Source organism: Nasonia vitripennis, chromosome 4 (assembly GCF_009193385.2).
Source record: "Nasonia vitripennis strain AsymCx chromosome 4, Nvit_psr_1.1, whole genome shotgun sequence".
Taxonomy (NCBI): Eukaryota; Metazoa; Arthropoda; class Insecta; order Hymenoptera; family Pteromalidae; genus Nasonia; species Nasonia vitripennis.
The window spans coordinates 7760624-7777281 of NC_045760.1; the positions used below are offsets into that span (position 1 = coordinate 7760624).

The window sequence follows — 16658 nt, forward strand, 5'->3', positions numbered from 1 at the left end:
ATCTTTTTGTGTGGTTCATTAAACGAATACCATCGATTTATTCTTCAAAATTCTTCAGAATTCACATGAATTTCGGTCAGTTCTAGGATATCATCGCCATCGCCGAGAGTGACAAATCTGTGGTCATCTTCGCCTCTACGAGCAGCAGCTATAGACACGATGCGCCAGCGACTCGAGAGCGCGAGAAGAAGAAGAAGAAGAGATAATTTTACAACACGAGGAGAGCGCGCGTGATGGTATACATACAGCGCATATACACGTATACGGTATCGCGCGCACGTTTTAACCGGCGAAGTACCGCTAATCCGGTGCACGCATACCAACGGACAAGTTGCCCACACACGACGAAAGCAGACGGAGAAGAGGAACGCGATTTATTTTGGACCCGTTGGTGATACACCACTTTTTTTCTCACGTGTACAAAGCACTTTCGTTATTTCGCCGCGCGGCAAGTGCCCGGTTTGCAGTCTGGCGTTTTTTTCCCCTCTCAAAACGCAACCGAGCCGAAAGTTATGGCTCCTCGGTTTGTTTAAGAGCTTGCAATCGCTGCTTGATTTAATGTCGACGCAATTCATGCTTGGTTTATCAAACAGATTGAAAGTCTCGTCCGATTCGAAAATATTGCGAATAATTAAACGCGTGCTTTGGCTCGAACGGGATTTCCTGGGAAAAAATCGTCGTTATACTTTCGGGATTTCCCGTACACTAAAACGTTTCTTCAATTTTCAGATCGGACGTCCACGCTGCTAATGAACGCTCCTGAAATTCGGCTCCGAAAGGATTCTAAAATTAGCGCGGCTACGCTCCGAGTTGTATTCACCCGAGACATTTTCCCCACTGTGCTGTACACGCAGCATCGAGCAGGTAACCCATATTTGACAACAAGATTTTATCTTGCGCACCGGTAAACCTTTAATACGCCGATATTTATCATCCAAAGTTTCTCATTTCCTTGCAGGAACAGCCTCTCCGCAGTAAGTTGCGCTCATTAGCTCCGTTTTGCTTTTCTCCTCTTCACTCGCACCTTCTCGAAAGCGTAGGCTTGCACGCAGGTGGACAAGAGAAAAGAAGAGAAGAGAAAAGAAGATTTCCGAGTCTGCCTCTCCCTCTCCCTCTCTTCTCGCTCGTGTGTACACACAGTCGAATGGTGGTCGTCGCAGAAAAAGAGGAAAAAGGGAGAGGAGTAAAGCTGGAAAACGAAGATCCGTGGCTCGGATAAGCTCGGCGAAGAAAAGAAGGGAAAGGAGAGGCGCGCGCGTATAGAAAGAGAAGAGGGGAAAACGGCGAAGGAAGCTGTGAGCATAGCGGCAGCAGCAGAGGGAGAGAGAGAGAGAGAGAGCTGTTGCCGATAATTCCTCCAAGAGAAAAGAGGAGAGGCTTACATATACATTCACGAGTGTAGGAAGAGAAAGAGCAGAGAAAGAGGGAGGGCAGAGCGTGCCGGTGTGAACACCTCCCACCCCGGCTCTCACCTTGAGCCGCCGCTGCCGCACACCCTGACCCACAACTTGGGGGACCGCTCGTCCGGCCGCCGTGGGGGACCTGAGTTACCTACCTGCGCCCGCCAGCTCGTCAGTAAGGCGATGAGGCCGAAGCGCGCGCGCGATTAGGGTTGCCGAGAAGAACTCTCGCAACTTGCACATCCGTCACACACGATTCGATCTACGGTCCACCCGCTTCTTTTTCTACTTCATCGCCGTCGTCGTCGTCGTCGTCGTCTTCGTTTCTGTCCACGCACAACGGAAACCGAAGCGCGAAGAGGAAGTGTCACAGGCAACTCGCCCGAGTCCCTCGTCTCCTCCTGCCGAGGAAGATTTTCGCCGGAGGACCAAGAGCTGTAAACAAGTTCGCCAACCATGCAGCGAGGAGGGCTGCTACTGCTGAGCCTGCTCCTGCTGCTCGGCGACTTTGCCGTCGGCCAGGACGACGACTCGCTCGCAGGCAGCTTTCTATCGGGTAAGAGACACAACGACAAGAGAGAGAGAAGGAGAATCTTTGCATTGTATGTAGGCGAGAGAGCGCGTACGCGCGCCGGGAATGCGGCTCCCTCGGCTTTTTATCCGCGATCGCCCGCGGGAGCGCGCGCGAAAAAGAGGCCTCCTGGTCTTTAACGAGGTCAGTGTCGCCGAGCCGGCGAGTGCTTATTTAGAAGTACCGGGAATCGCTGCTGCTGCATATACAGGTGCCGATGACTTCTCGCCGAGGTGCGGATAGCTTTAACGTTCGGCCGGCTGCAGTTGAGTGATTTACGTGCGGCACAGTTTTCGCGCGAGGTATTCAAAGGCGCGCGCGTTGGAATTCGAACTTCGTCCCGAGGAAATTATTCGCATGGTAATCGGCGGCGTCTACCCGCACTGCAGTATTTCATACTTGTTACTACGATTGTCGGCTCGTGTTGATCCTCGTCGCGGGTCGATGAACTCGAGACTGGGATTTTTTACCGACTCATTTGCATACCATTTAGGCGCGAGTCTTGGATATCCCGATGAATCGACTCGTTTAGCGATTGATTTTGACGAAGCTCTTCGCTACTTACGTCGACTGCTTTTTATGCGCGTTAAAATAAAAACGAGAACGCGTTAAACTCTCACCCTCGAGGAAGTTCGCGGAGGCACTTTCGTTGAAGCTAACAGTGCATTTCTCGTACCCACGGTCCGTGTCGTTTCATGCCGCGATTGTCGCGAGAGAGAAATCTTTTTTTTTTAATGAAGCCGTAATTCACGACTTCGCGTTTTTACCGCAGAGCTAATTAATTAACGCGATTTTACCTTATTACACTTATGCAATAACGCAACCGTCGCCATAGCAAAAACTCTTCCCACATCACAGAAAAAAAAGGAAAAGAAATTATCCAATCCCATAATTGACATGTCACGATCGCGTAACAAGTTCCTCTGGAAATGCAAGCCTCGATCGATCGAGCATAACCAGTCCGGCAAGTAGCTCCGCCGAAAGTGTGTTACAAAAGCAACAACCTTGATCCAGGTAGCTCTTTAAAGAGCCAAAAAAAAACAACTCATCCCGAACCAACGATGCGTACGGCGCGACAAAACGAGCGCGCGAGGTAAAAATTTCGGTCGCGATTACGGAAAAATGCGGCTGTATCGTCGAGGGAGAAGCCGACAAGGCGATATAAGAAAAAAAGCGGAAGCCGCCTTCGAGAAATAGAAATTCGCGGCGTTGCTGTTGCTGCTGCTCGCTTATGGCACAGTTATATCTCGAAGGATGCGACTGGCCCACTTATCGGAGCTGCCAGAAGCGAGAGGAGGAGCGCGCTCCGCTGCTGCTGCTCTCTGTGTATGTACGTCGTGTGTATATAGGTATAAGCTGGTTGCGCTACACGCATTCTACCGGTACACACGGCTCGCGAAAGAAGGCCGCGTGCGCCCGTCGACACGCGGCCGCTCAAAACTATATACGCAACGGTATATATCTAGGCGAGCGAGACAGCTGTATATGTGTGTGTAGAAGGCCGGACTGTGCGGCGGGCAAAACAAAACGGAAACTTCGCCTGGAATTTCCTCTTCCGCTTCGCGCCGTTCATTTTCTCTCTAAGAGATTCGCCGCTGGTTTACGCGGGCTTTCTTTTTTTCACTTTGATCGATCGGGATTTCTATGGGGAATAGTATAGGACTGCTGGTTCGATTGTGGTATGTTGATATCGTCCTTATAAATACAGCCTAATTTTGCGACGCTGCAGACTAGCTAGTTTCACTTTTGTGCTACACTCTGCACTGTGTATGCGACGCATTAAAATTCCAATCGCACACTGCCGGGTGGATTAAGGTTATCCATTTTTTCATCACGACGAGCATACATACGCTTCTTTGAGAGGAGGCTCGATGGGAAGCTTTTTGAAGGGAAGCCCGCCGAAATTAAATATTAATTGCAGTGCCTCGCACTTTTCGACTTTAATCAACAAATCAAATTGCTTATTGGGCGCGCGTACAGTTAAGGCTGTTCAAAGTGTAAAAAAGTGTTACGTGTGATTCACTCTCCCCAACTCGTCATCGCGCGCGCGTTCCGTTTAATCACGCGCCTGCCTCCTTCCTTATCGAAATTAATTATCGAAAGCGCAGCGAATTATTCTCCGAAGCCTCGAAATCGATCAGAGATTAAATGACGTATTTCTCGAAAAAAAGAGACTCACGCAAAACCGCACATCACAGCCTGTATGACTAATCTTCAGCTGACCAACTTCAATCTAGCGCGTCTCGCAAGCTCGCAATAAAGCTCCGCTAGTAGCACGTGGAGAAATCTCTATGCTCCGTATACTCACTTGTATAGCTGACCAAGCCACGGTCGTTATATACAGACCGCTCTCGGCGTTCATTAACAACCGTTACATTTGTATTTGGGGCCGTTATGCGCGTGCGACTGGCTATCGCCGAGTGAAACCGCGCGTAATCCCGCGCAAATTCCCTGCGGAGGAATATCGCGTCCTCTCTCGCGCGCGCACGTGACAAGCGCGGCGTTCTCTACTCCGTAGATCATGTCCTCTCTGGTTTATATGTAACTTTCGTTGCGCCGAGAGCGACGTCACGTGCGTGTTCATCCTTGTGTGCTTTGTGAGGATCTGTATCATAGATCGATTATTGCGATTATTGTATAATTTACAATACCTACATTATTATCGTTATATCATACACGTTATCGTTTTCAAGCGCAACGGTAAATCAGAATTATATAAACCTTGCAGGAGAGAGAATAAGGACCAGAGAGTAAAAATTCATCGAAACGAAGCTCGAATACCCATAAGTCACTCTGTTTACCTTGTATTTAGTATATTCTTTCTTTTTTTTTACGAATCTAACGGGGGTTTCCTCGACGGCGCGTGTATAATCCCGCGCAGTGGGCACATTATGTGTGTTACACGCGAGAAAGAGAGATGAATGACGCGCCGAAAACACGCGATGCGGCGGGCCGAATGGATTTATTATGCGCCGTTTAACGATTGTGCCCATGATGTAACTGTAAAAATCAGGCGGTTCGACGGGATTTTTCATTCACACGCGCCGCGCTCACGAGAGAGAGAGAGAGAGACTTATTGACGTAATAACCGTCTTATCATAACGACCGCGGGGATAAGATCCTCTGACATCACAGTGTAGCGTGGAATCGTTATATCCCTTCGTCGGCTTATCCATTATAAAACCTGATACATTGTCGATCCCTCCCTCACCTTATACGAGAGATCGATCGATAGATCGCGCGCGCGCGTAATACACTTGCTCCGCAATGTTGCGCGTCTCTTGCGCTCACCGGTTATTCAACCTCATTAATGCAAGGACTACTCATGTCATGATCAAGTTCAGTCATCCCGCGGCGCGCGGGACTATTTATACGCCGGCCGTCCAATGGATTACGTATGCAGGAATTCCTCTCTTTCGGTATCCCCACCTATACCGATTGCTGTATAGCTATATACAGTTACGCTGTCCGCGAGTTCTCTCTCTCTCTCTCTCTCTCTCTCTCTCTCTCTCTCTCTCTCTCTCTCGCCCGCATGGGAGTGGTTTCCCATCATCGCGCGCCAACCGAGCCGTTCTCTCTCTCTCTCTCACACACACTCTGTGTCTTGATGTAAAATATGGTGTACGGTACATGTAATGCCTCGGTCTGATGAGACCTGCTGCTGATGCTGCTGCTGCTGCTGCGAGCATTGTCTTCTCTGATTCCGCGATTTCGATCGGTATTTGATGATCGTTAGGGATTATTAGAAGAGACCGTAACGGTTACTCAACCGTTGTTCTCACGGCTGTCAAGGTCTCGCGTGGGCAGGGTTCAAGGTTCTCTTTTCAATCTCTTCCTCGTCGATGAATCGATCGTCGAACTCCCTGCGTGAGTAGAGTCGAGATTTTACCGCGATGCAGTCGATATAAGTAGGTCAGCGCGAAATGCAATAACATATATCTCGAGTCAAGCACCCAAACGTAACGACACCCTAACGGAGTAACTCTGGATCTATTAAATTAAATCCAAGCGGACAAACCGCACGTGTCCAGTCAGACGCGATATTTAAACCGTTATCAATTGCGCTCAAGTAGTAACCATCGAATATAGTCAGACTAACCAGCAACCCTTTCCCCTAACTCGCAGGTCTTCTGGATTCGATAACGAGCACGGCGAACACCGAGGACTGTCCAGGAGTCTGCGTTCACACGTTCGCCTCGTTCATCTGCTACGAAGTCCTCGAGGACATACAATGTCCGCAGTCGAGTATGCACTGCTGCATCGACTCGCCCCTCAACGGCACCTCGTCCAGCGCCAGTTCTAACGAGATCGCCAGCGATTACGAGACCAACTCCAGCAGCAGCAGCAGTAGCAAACCAGCGGAGCACAACAAAGAGGCACAGCCGCATCAGACGACGCCGCAGCCCAGTACCATAATTACTAGCGTCGTTAGTTCGGTGCCGAGTACTACCCAACGACCCACCACCACTACCACCCAGGCGACCACGACGACTGTTAGCGCTAAACCTTCGACGGTATGTTTGGTATTTTTTTTTTCATTCTCGGTAACCAATCTCCTTCTGAGAACTCTGGAGAATAATAATTAGGCACACTTGTAGATTGTCGTGCAATCATCTTGTAACATTTGTTATTGCTTTGATCTAGATTACGCGCTCTGATTCGAAAGAATTTCAGTTGCCAGATTCTAAACTAATACCGGAAACGTAAATTGCTGTTTGAGCTAAATAAATGCGATGATGATTTAGTGTCATTAATCGAACTCGTTTTCTCATCTACATTACACGAGAGTGCATTCAATGTTGTTATTTCAGGAAGAGAAGAAGGCCGAAGCAGACAAATCAGCTCGTAAGTACATAATTCGACTCACTTACATTATATTCAAACATACAGACTCACAAAATAGCTCTGGACCAATTCCTTTCACAAAAATCTGACCTTCGTCTAAACATTTCAGCTAAAAACTGCACTAGCTATTCTGGCATCTGCATGGCTGAGCGCATCGCGGCCTACTGCGACGGCTGGCTGAACATCGACAGCCTCTGCAAGCCGAGCTACCGCTGCTGCGTTTCCCGGGACCACTTCGGCGATTCTCCACCACCCGAACTACTCGTCATCGACCGCACCAAGTCGAACCTGACTCGCGTCGAGGAGACGAGCACCGCCGCGCATCCGTCCACCTCATCGTCCACCAGCGTGACGATGCTCAGCGCTAGACCGGTCTCGACGAGCAGCTCGACTTCGCTCGCGACGACGACGTCCACGACCCCGAGGCCCAGGATAACAACGACCGAGGCTCCTAGGCAACCTTGCAAGGGCGAATGCGGCAATGCAATCTTTACCCTCATCTCCTGCGAGAAAGTGGACCCTTATGCGCACTGCGATGAAGGATACTGCTGCGTCAAAGAGCCGGTCAACAAGCAGGTGAGAGTTTGTTGAAGATGTTGCGTTGGTTTTGCAATGGATTACTACAATGCTATACAGCGAAGGCGTTATTTTTGCATAATTTCTCGCAACTTCAAGCAGCAGCAGCTAAATTAGTCATTGTTTTCGAACCTTCTGCAGGAACCAACTACGACATTACGGCCCACGACGAAAGCACCTGCCAAATTGCCGCCTTGTCCAGGTTTCTGTATGATGAACATAATGTCGGCCTTTTGCGAGAAGCCGAACACCCCGATTCTCCGGACGTCGACCTGCACGGGATTGCAGTTCTGCTGCGACAATAGTAAAAATCCACCGGTACGTCATAATCTCGTATATTTATGGACTGCATGTTGTATCTAGATGTAATTATGTCAATTACATCGCGCATTTACTTAAGATTAAATAACTCGTTCTTATACTCGCTTATAATTACATAGCATGCGATTCAGTAACACACGCACTACCATCAACCCTATAAAATTGTTTATGGTGTAATGACTTGATTAATACTTATCCTTGCCGAAACTTTTTTCGTAACCGTTTTTTTTTCTCTTGTTACTAGCCAAGAAGACCAAAGCCAAGGCCGACTTCTCCTAGACCACAGACGACGACCGTCGCGCTTCCGCCAGATCCACGACCCGAGTGCCGCGGATCGTGTATCGTCTCTTACCTGTCATTCACTTGCTTTAGTAAGTTGGTTACCAAGTGTGTATAATTTTCTGCTGGCAGCTCAAATAGTGTATTTACATGCTGCTCGTGAATTGACGACGTGTTTTATGGAAAGAAGAATAATACGCATCTTCGAATTCTTTTTGTAAAATCTCTTTTATGTAAATTTGCTTTTATTTTTAATCAACAGACAACGCTGAATTGACGAATGTATTCAAGTGCAAGAAACCCGGCCATCAGTGCTGCGCTGCAAAATCAGTGATCCGTGAATACCTGGGAATCCAAGGTGAAAATGTTACTGATAATACAGCGTTAAGCAACAGGAATGACACGATTTTCGCCATCACGCCACATCCTTCTTTCGCGACGCCACAGCCTACTCTTCTCTGTAAGTAGCAGTAACTGCAATTACCGCATACTTGATCGCAGGAAAGAAAAACTGAATCTTTCGTGTTTTTCTATAATAACAGTTGACACGACGCCGATCACTACTACGACGACTACGACTACTAAGAGTCCAGTCTACAGCAAGTACGTGTGCGGCGTAAAGGGCACATCGCGCGCACCTCTTCAGGCGCGCAACTTTGACCGAGGCGCCAGAGTCGTGGGTGGCGAGGATGCTGACGCTAACGAGTGGTGCTGGCAGGTCGCCCTCATTAACTCCCTCAATCAGTACCTCTGCGGTGGAGCACTTATCGGTACACAGTGGGTCCTTACTGCCGCGCACTGCGTTACTAAGTAAGTATCTGACTACTTCTGCGATTACACATCAACAATAATCCAGCAAGATATACTCACACGACTCTCCTCTTGCGTCACATAGCATTGTCAGATCGGGCGACGCGATCTACGTGCGAGTCGGCGACGTCGACTTGACACGCAAGTACGGAAGTCCAGGTGCTCAGACGCTGCGAGTTGCTACGACCTACATTCACCACAATCACAACAGTCAAACCCTCGACAATGACATCGCGTTGCTCAAACTCCACGGTCAAGCCGAACTCAAGGATGGCGTCTGCCTTGTCTGTCTACCGGCGAGGGGTGTCAGCCATACTGCTGGCAAGAGGTGTACCGTCACCGGCTATGGGTACATGGGCGAAGGTGAGTGTACATTTTAATAGTCGCGTTTGTTTACTGCTGTATACGAATATCGAATCAGCGATTTTTTTATAAAAAGCGACAATTAAAAAGCAATAATTAAAAAAAATATATCCATGATTTGAAGTAGAGCAATATTTAATAAAATGATGTCATGTTTTCCTAAACAGCTGGCCCGATTCCGTTAAGAGTACGTGAGGCGGAGATTCCGATAGTGAGCGACGCGGAATGCATTAGGAAAGTTAATGCTGTAACGGAAAAGATTTTCATTTTGCCAGCGAGCAGCTTTTGCGCCGGCGGTGAACAGGGCAATGACGCCTGTCAGGTAAACATATCAATTGCATATTTTTTAGATTATTTACTATTATTACAACAATATGAAAAAAATAATATTATCACGCTTAAAACTTATAATCTTTATTAAAAATAGTAATTTCACACAAAAGCTACGAGTTATACGATAAATAAAATCATCATTCATGCTTTTTGTAGGGTGACGGCGGTGGCCCATTGGTATGCCAAGATGACGGCTTTTACGAGCTGGCGGGCTTGGTCTCGTGGGGCTTTGGCTGTGGACGAGTCGACGTGCCCGGCGTCTACGTCAAGGTCTCGGCTTTCATCGGCTGGATTAACCAGATCATCTCGGTGAACAATCTGTAGCGCGTCAACCTGGCGTAGCTCAAAAATATTCACACACATACACGCACACCTACACACTTCGCAAGACTCACTCTCATCATTGATCGCATTGTACGACGAACGTTGTTGCGTCTTGACGATTGTTACTCGAGAATAGAACTGACGGATTTTAATTGTTAAATACTTATTATAAGCTCCCATGCATTCGCTGAGAGTTTTTTAGAAATTTAAACCTTTGCGTGTAATCTATTACTGTGATATTTCGCTGAGGTTCTTAAATGGAATGAATGTTCGGTCATTATATTGTTGCGAAGGTTTTAGAGAAAGTAAAACTATATTATCGAAGGAACGAAAAATTGTCAAGATGCGTCAAGGTTCCGTTATAAATACTCGCGGAACTTTTGTTATATAAAGTCCCCCGCTATCGGATGCTGTATAAGTTAAATTATTAGCTCCGCTTTTCAGCGAGTCTTCAAGTTTTATTCACTATTTTGCAGCTGAATATGCATCGCTCGCGTCGGCTGGTTGAAAAGCGGCCATACTATTTATTTAAGGTAACACTATGTAATTCGATGGAAATAAGAAAAAAAAACGAAAGCACTCTGGCTTTCATTGCTTTTTTGTGGAGAGCGACCGTTTATAATAGATTTTGTAAATATTAAACGTAAATATTTCGTTATCTATGCGGTTTCCTTAAAATTTTATAGATAAAAATGTCCCAATTGAAGGAATTGACTGTATTGTGCTTTGTAAATGAACGCATTATTTTTCACTGTAGAATTTATTATATATAATCTTACAAAAGAAACGAAAGTGTCTTTCTACATCATAGAAAAAGTTTATTTCGAACGACAATCGGTATTTCGCGTAGACATTAAGACTTGACAAAATATCGCGTTATCCTGTCATGTTATTACTGTACAAAAAACTAATTTCACATTGAATTTTATGTGTATGTTTTATATTTATAATATGTTATAAGTAATAAGTAAAATAAAAAAAGATACAAATTATTGAAAGTATTTTTGTACGATAATAAATTCCTCATTGCAATACTTTTGGACAAAGGTACACATATAAAAAGAAAATTAACCTATGTTTGATCTTTTTTACGTTATAATATACTTTACAAATTTGTATAAAAATCGCTACTTTTATTTCACATCATGCCCTTAAAAGTATGATCCACAGGCTTAATCTAGAAATTATACGAATAACGTTCATCCTAAAAAAAAATGATTATACCATCATACACCATACATTCTATTCATTGAAAGCTTCCATGTATGCATACAAACATATATATATACACATTCAAAAGTACGGAAACATTGAACAATTCGAACAAATAATAATATTCAAGGATTGAACATAAATTTTGATCAAACACAAGCAAAGAACACTTATCCCCTATTATCGTCAACACTCGGCTTGCACATTTGGAATTAAATTCATATTAACAGAACGTTGACATAAGGATAATAATGCGCTTAGAACGTTCATTGTATACATATAATTAAATGTACGTGTTTTTAAAATTTTTTTCTCTGAAAATAAGCTAACTAAAATAACATAAAATCTGTAGTTTACTTTTGTAGTAAGACTTATAAGTTATTAAAAACTTTTTTAAATATTACTTTTCAATTACATGTAACCTAAAAAAAGAAAGAAAGTGAAAACATTTTATTTTTAAACTTTCTTTCATACCTGTAGATTTTCTAAACGCTTTTAATTACACGATCCAAGAATTTTTCTGTTCTGTGCATTTTTAACCTTTGACAATCGTTTTGGCCTTAGTTTTTCAGGTTTAATAAATCCTTCCTCGCCATTCTCCTTGTTGTTTCGCCCCTAAAAATATATACATCAGTTTATCACAAATATCGCTTTGTTTACGATGCGATTATAATCAGTTATTCGGGCACTTTAAATACCTTCACGACCTCTGATTCAGACATAGTTGATGAATCAAGTTGAGCTTTTGTGGCGAGAGGGAGATCTGAAGTTGAAGCAGATTTGATCAGACTATAACTATTGCGTATTACAGGGATTCTTAGTTTAGAATCGCTATAAGGTGTGGATGTTACATGATTAGTGTTGGTGATTATTGGAGATGACAAGCTATTATTATCTCTACCGTTGACTTTAGGAGACATCATATCTGTTATTGTGTTTTCGCTCTGAAAAAATTAATTCTAGTTTTATATACGCAGAATTAAAATTGCTAACACTAGAAATTAAATACGAACTTCGTCTTCTGAGGATTCAACAACTTTTCTAACTTCGCGGAACCTTTTAATTATGCGCTCATGCGGAGATGTAGCCGCTAAATGGCGTGGATAATTAAAATCTCGTCTAGCAGGTGTGGTACCTAAAAAATGGTGTGGATAAGTAACAGTAAATAATACCAAGTGTAAAGTAAATTATGACAAGTACCTGTTGGAACATCACGACGCAAGTCTTCTGCAACAAATTTATTAACCTTTTCGTGTATTGAATGAAGTTGAGATTTAATTTTGCTGTCCCATTCTGTGCATGCCACTGATTGACTTTCTAATTTGTAATTCATTTCACTGTAGTTATTATGAGCAGCAGCGCGATGTTCTTCCATAAAATGAGAGTGGGTTGTACTTATGTCCGTAACCATTTTGTGATATTCCTAAATAAAATATTTGTTTTATAAAAGGCTTAAATGTTAAGTATAAGATAAAAATATAAATTTCGAACTCACTTGAACTTTAGACAATATTGCCTCTTTTTGTTTTTCATTTTTATGCCGTAATTCCATAGCGTTTGCTTCGACCGAATTATTGTAAGACAGTAAAGCATATCGAGTAGCATTGATATCACCTTCTAATAGATTAACTACATCAACGCTTTGTGTGATCGCCTTGTCAGCTAAATTCCAATTCTAAAATTATAATATAGATATTAGTATTAGCTATTAAACAAATATTTTTATTTGATATACAGGATGTAATACCTCTTCTAATGTTGACGATACTTCGTTTCTAATATCTTCAACATTTTTCTCAATTCTAGTTTCAATTGCTTTTTGTTGTTGAACTTTATTATTAAAGTTATTAATAGTCTGTTCATTAGAACTATTGATTGCGACGTCAATTTCGTTTAATTTATTTGAAATAATAGAATAACTCTGTTGTTTTTCTGTTTTGTCATTTTCGTATTGCTTCCATGTATTTTCAAGTGTATTAACGATTTGACTTTTCATGTCAGCAAACATCTGTAAATTTCAAATATTGTTGTTTTTCACATGAACCCCTTATGGTATTTTACAAAATATCAGAACTTCACATACCTTATCAAACGATTGCTCAATTTCCATGATTCGATTTTTATTTTTAACAGATACATCTACAGCTTTTTTAACTTCATCGATCTGTTTTATCAAATTGTCCCTATCAACTAGTAAAGTGTTACAAAACTCATCCACAGATTTTTTCATGGTGTTTGTAAGATTTATGAGTTTCAAAGACGTTTCATTATGAAGTGATTTCAAACTTTCAGATATTTTAGTTTCAACAAGTTCACGAATTTTAGGTGATATTTTTGCCAAAGTACTTTGAAGTGCCTGGCGTTCACGTTCACTCATATCTGAAGCTATCTCTATTTGTGTAAGTATCCAAGAATTATATTCATCATACTAAAAAATAAAAATTAAAATAGATTTAAAATGAATTTATAATAGCCACAAGTAAGAGTACTTGGTAGTTGATTTTTGCTAAGGATAACTCACAGTGTTGTTAGTATTTTCTGTCAGATTTTCTGATATAGCGATTTCTTTATTTACGAGATCTTTTGAAATATGTTTGATTGCTGTATCAATTCCAGTACTTTGATGGGTAGCCACAGAACTTATTTGACCCTTAAGAGCAGAACAAAAATTGTCCAGTTCTTGTGTATAATTTCCTACATGTTCTTCCACATGTTGGAAGCGATGCAGCATTTCTTGCCTGAATTGTTGTCCTAAGCTTTCATTTTCCTCTTCTACTTTTCTAAAAAAACGATTATTATACATTTTTCAAACTATTTCTTGAAATAAAGTAGTTTTAGTTATCTATGAATAATAATAGAATGTCAAACTTACTTTTTACGATTTATTTTTTCGTGCAGTTTTTGTGTATCAGTAGTTGCTGTTTCAGCTACACTTAACAACGTTTTCGCCTGATTTAAGAGGGTACGTTCTGTACTAACATGCTTATCTACTAAATGTTTGTGCAAGTCTCTATCGTAAACAGTTTCATTTAATTGATTCTTAGTAGTCATTAAAACATTGTGAGTTGATTCTAATTTTTCCTTAGTTTGATGCAAAGCATTTGTTGTGGTTTCAAATTCCATCCTGAGGTCACAGAACAATTTCTGGAAAAAATTACGATTCATTGTAGCATTTCTTCGAGAATGATAGAAGATAATTTATTCAAATATGTAAAAATTTAAAAATTATATAATACCTCTTTATTCTGCATGGTTTCTTCCAAAGCTTTGATATGATTAATTTTCTCTTCAATTTCTTTACTTTGAACTTCTATTGTTGATTGCATGTCATTATAGCTTTCTTGAGCTAAATAAACGCCATTACGTTCACGTGTAGCCAATAAATCGCGGCGTAGCCTTTCAATTTCTTCAGTATATTCTTTAAGTAAAGCTTTTTTGGATAGCTTTTGATTAATTTCTGGTCGATTCGTTATATTTTTTGCGCGATGTGCATAATCTAAGGTAGAAAGCGTTTCTTCTATGTTCATGTTGGCAGGGGAAATAGTAGCTATAATAGAAGTTTTCGTCCTTCCACCAAGCGATTCTTGCAGTAGCCTCGTCAATTTGGATTCACTAAAATTAATAAAATATCAATTGCAATATTGATTCAACAATTTTAATATTTAACGCTATCAGGATTCTTACCGATATGGTATATGAGGCGCTCGCTCTACTAAAGCAGTAATAACTCTTCCAAGAGTTAACAACGACTGATTAATGTTACCAGCCTCTCTTGCTCGTCTATCAACAGCACCTGATCTTCCTACATTTTCACTACCAGCTAAATCAACTAAGTTTAGTTTACCCGTTTTCAACAACTCCTCTCCATCGACTGTGTTTTCCTTTATGTGTACAGTTATTGAAAATACTGTGTGGGATCGACTATAACAATAGAATAAAGCAACATAATAATCAATGTTATTCGAATGTGCTAGGTTTTTGTAAACGAAAATATACCTTGAATGTGCATTCATTAATGTAGCGGCAGTTTGACGTTTTTCTGAACCCTTTTCAAGAATTTTGTATACCTCACTTTTGTTGTGAACTGTAACTTCCTCCAGACCATGAATGATGATTGCTCCCTTTCTAGATGCATCCTCATAGATTCTAAAAAATAAATGTGAAATCTTGTTTATATTAAGAATTATTAGGCAGAGTTTAAAATAAAATTTCAAAATTACAAACCTAATTTTAGATGCATCGTCATTAGGTGAAAGAAGATCAAAAAGTTCTTCATTATACAATTCTAGAAAACTGACACGTACTGAATATTCTTGAGCACCTAGTGTCCTCAGCTCGTCAAATAAGTGACTCAGAGCTCTCGGAATGATTCCAGCTGGAGAATCCTAATGAACAAAATAGCAATATTATTTATTACATATCTTGAAGTACTCAGTGAGTAAATATTGTACTAGAGTCCCCTTACAGCTTGCCAATGTAATGTGGGATCATTGCAGGCTCCTTCCATTGTAAAAGTCTTTCCTGTACCGGTTTGCCCGTATGCAAATACGGTACAGTTATATCCTGCCAAAACTTCTTCCAAAAGTGGACTAACAACTGCATTGTAAACATCGATCTAAAAATATTATTTTCATAGTATTACTACGTATTTTTAAATATCAACCTCAGTAGTAAACAACTATAAGTACCTGTTTAGAAAGTGGTCCGAATACTTTGTCAAATGTGAATTTCTTTGTAAGTTTGTCTTGTGGTCTTTCTCGTACAACGATGTCTTTATTAGAAGGCACGTCCACAACCACTGGTGACTTACTTGTTTTTTCAGCATTATTCGCTGGTCTAAAAGAGAAGAGCTATTGTAAGATACATCAAGTATACAAAACAAGCTGACACTGTTACTAATTGTACTGAATGGAAAAATATTCATAGATATGCCAATAATCGTAAAAATAAGTAGCTGATCAAACATTCATTAAGAAAGTTGTTATTACAACAATTTTATTTTTGTACTAAAAAAGTGTACTCTACAGAGATCCTTTATCCTTATCAACAAACAGTCCAAATACTAAACTATGAAAAACTACAAAGGATCAAAATAAACGATAATCCCAAGGAATAAGTCCGGCTAGCATATTTTCCATAACACGTTTGACATATTTTCCATAGCACCCCCCAATGCATAAGACACTCGGTCGTAACGGACATCCGCGAGCCTCCGTCGTGCTACACCCTTACCTAACGCGAACGAAGACCTGGATGTGCTGGTTCTTGTCCTTTTTGGAGCGCGTATCGTTCATCCTGGCAGTTCGTTTTTATCGCGATCGCACTGTAAAATGTCACGACCCGACGACGATTTCCGACACTCGCGATATCCTCGCCGCGTTTTTTCCTCTCTCGCTAATGTTGCGCAGCGTCTTTACAGCGACTGTTATGAGCGCAACATACAAAACAGCCGTTGACGGTTTGCGGATTTAAATCGCGCTGTTCCCGTGGCTGCCGGCAGAGGGACACGACACGTTGAACAATCAAAAATTATGGAAATTTACCAAGAATTTAAAACGATGTTACAGCTTGTTTTATCAGGTTTATAAGTTTTTTGAGATCGTGAGATATCCCGTTCTTTGTTT

General features: G+C 41.9%; 2 protein-coding genes across 5 annotated transcripts; one reads left to right on the forward strand and one right to left on the reverse strand.

Annotated features, from left to right (window-relative positions):
* The first annotated feature begins 53 nt into the window (after window positions 1–53).
* On the forward strand, window positions 54–10889 carry LOC100116173 (protein masquerade). 3 transcript variants are annotated; one of them, XM_031928771.1, is made up of 13 exons: window positions 54–236; window positions 730–864; window positions 959–1956; window positions 6097–6485; window positions 6783–6816; window positions 6926–7392; window positions 7534–7710; window positions 7958–8084; window positions 8255–8452; window positions 8535–8802; window positions 8888–9165; window positions 9333–9487; window positions 9655–10889. In XM_031928771.1, the coding sequence occupies exons 3-13, from the start codon at window positions 1857–1859 to the stop codon at window positions 9820–9822; spliced, it is 2361 nt and encodes a 786-aa protein (XP_031784631.1). In that variant the 5' UTR covers window positions 54–236; window positions 730–864; window positions 959–1856; the 3' UTR covers window positions 9823–10889. The 3 variants fall into 3 exon arrangements, with proteins under 3 accessions (XP_031784631.1, XP_008206624.2, XP_031784632.1); XM_008208402.3 differs by having other exon boundaries at window positions 110–391; XM_031928772.1 differs by having other exon boundaries at window positions 110–387.
* Window positions 10567–16584, reverse strand: LOC100116207 (kinesin 5). Of its 2 annotated transcripts, XM_008208403.4 has the most exons (17): window positions 16267–16584; window positions 15723–15870; window positions 15500–15649; window positions 15259–15419; window positions 15031–15180; window positions 14719–14955; window positions 14271–14646; window positions 13907–14178; window positions 13556–13814; window positions 13118–13462; window positions 12782–13042; window positions 12530–12709; window positions 12235–12457; window positions 12048–12169; window positions 11886–11978; window positions 11733–11797; window positions 11481–11649 (listed from the first exon to the last, which is right to left on the reverse strand). In XM_008208403.4, exons 1-16 carry the CDS (start codon window positions 16326–16328, stop codon window positions 11735–11737), a joined length of 3102 nt encoding a protein of 1033 aa, XP_008206625.1. In that variant the 5' UTR covers window positions 16329–16584; the 3' UTR covers window positions 11481–11649; window positions 11733–11734. The 2 variants fall into 2 exon arrangements, with proteins under 2 accessions (XP_001600745.2, XP_008206625.1); XM_001600695.5 differs by having other exon boundaries at window positions 10567–11649; window positions 11733–11978; window positions 16267–16583.
* Window positions 16585–16658: the final 74 nt, after the last annotated feature.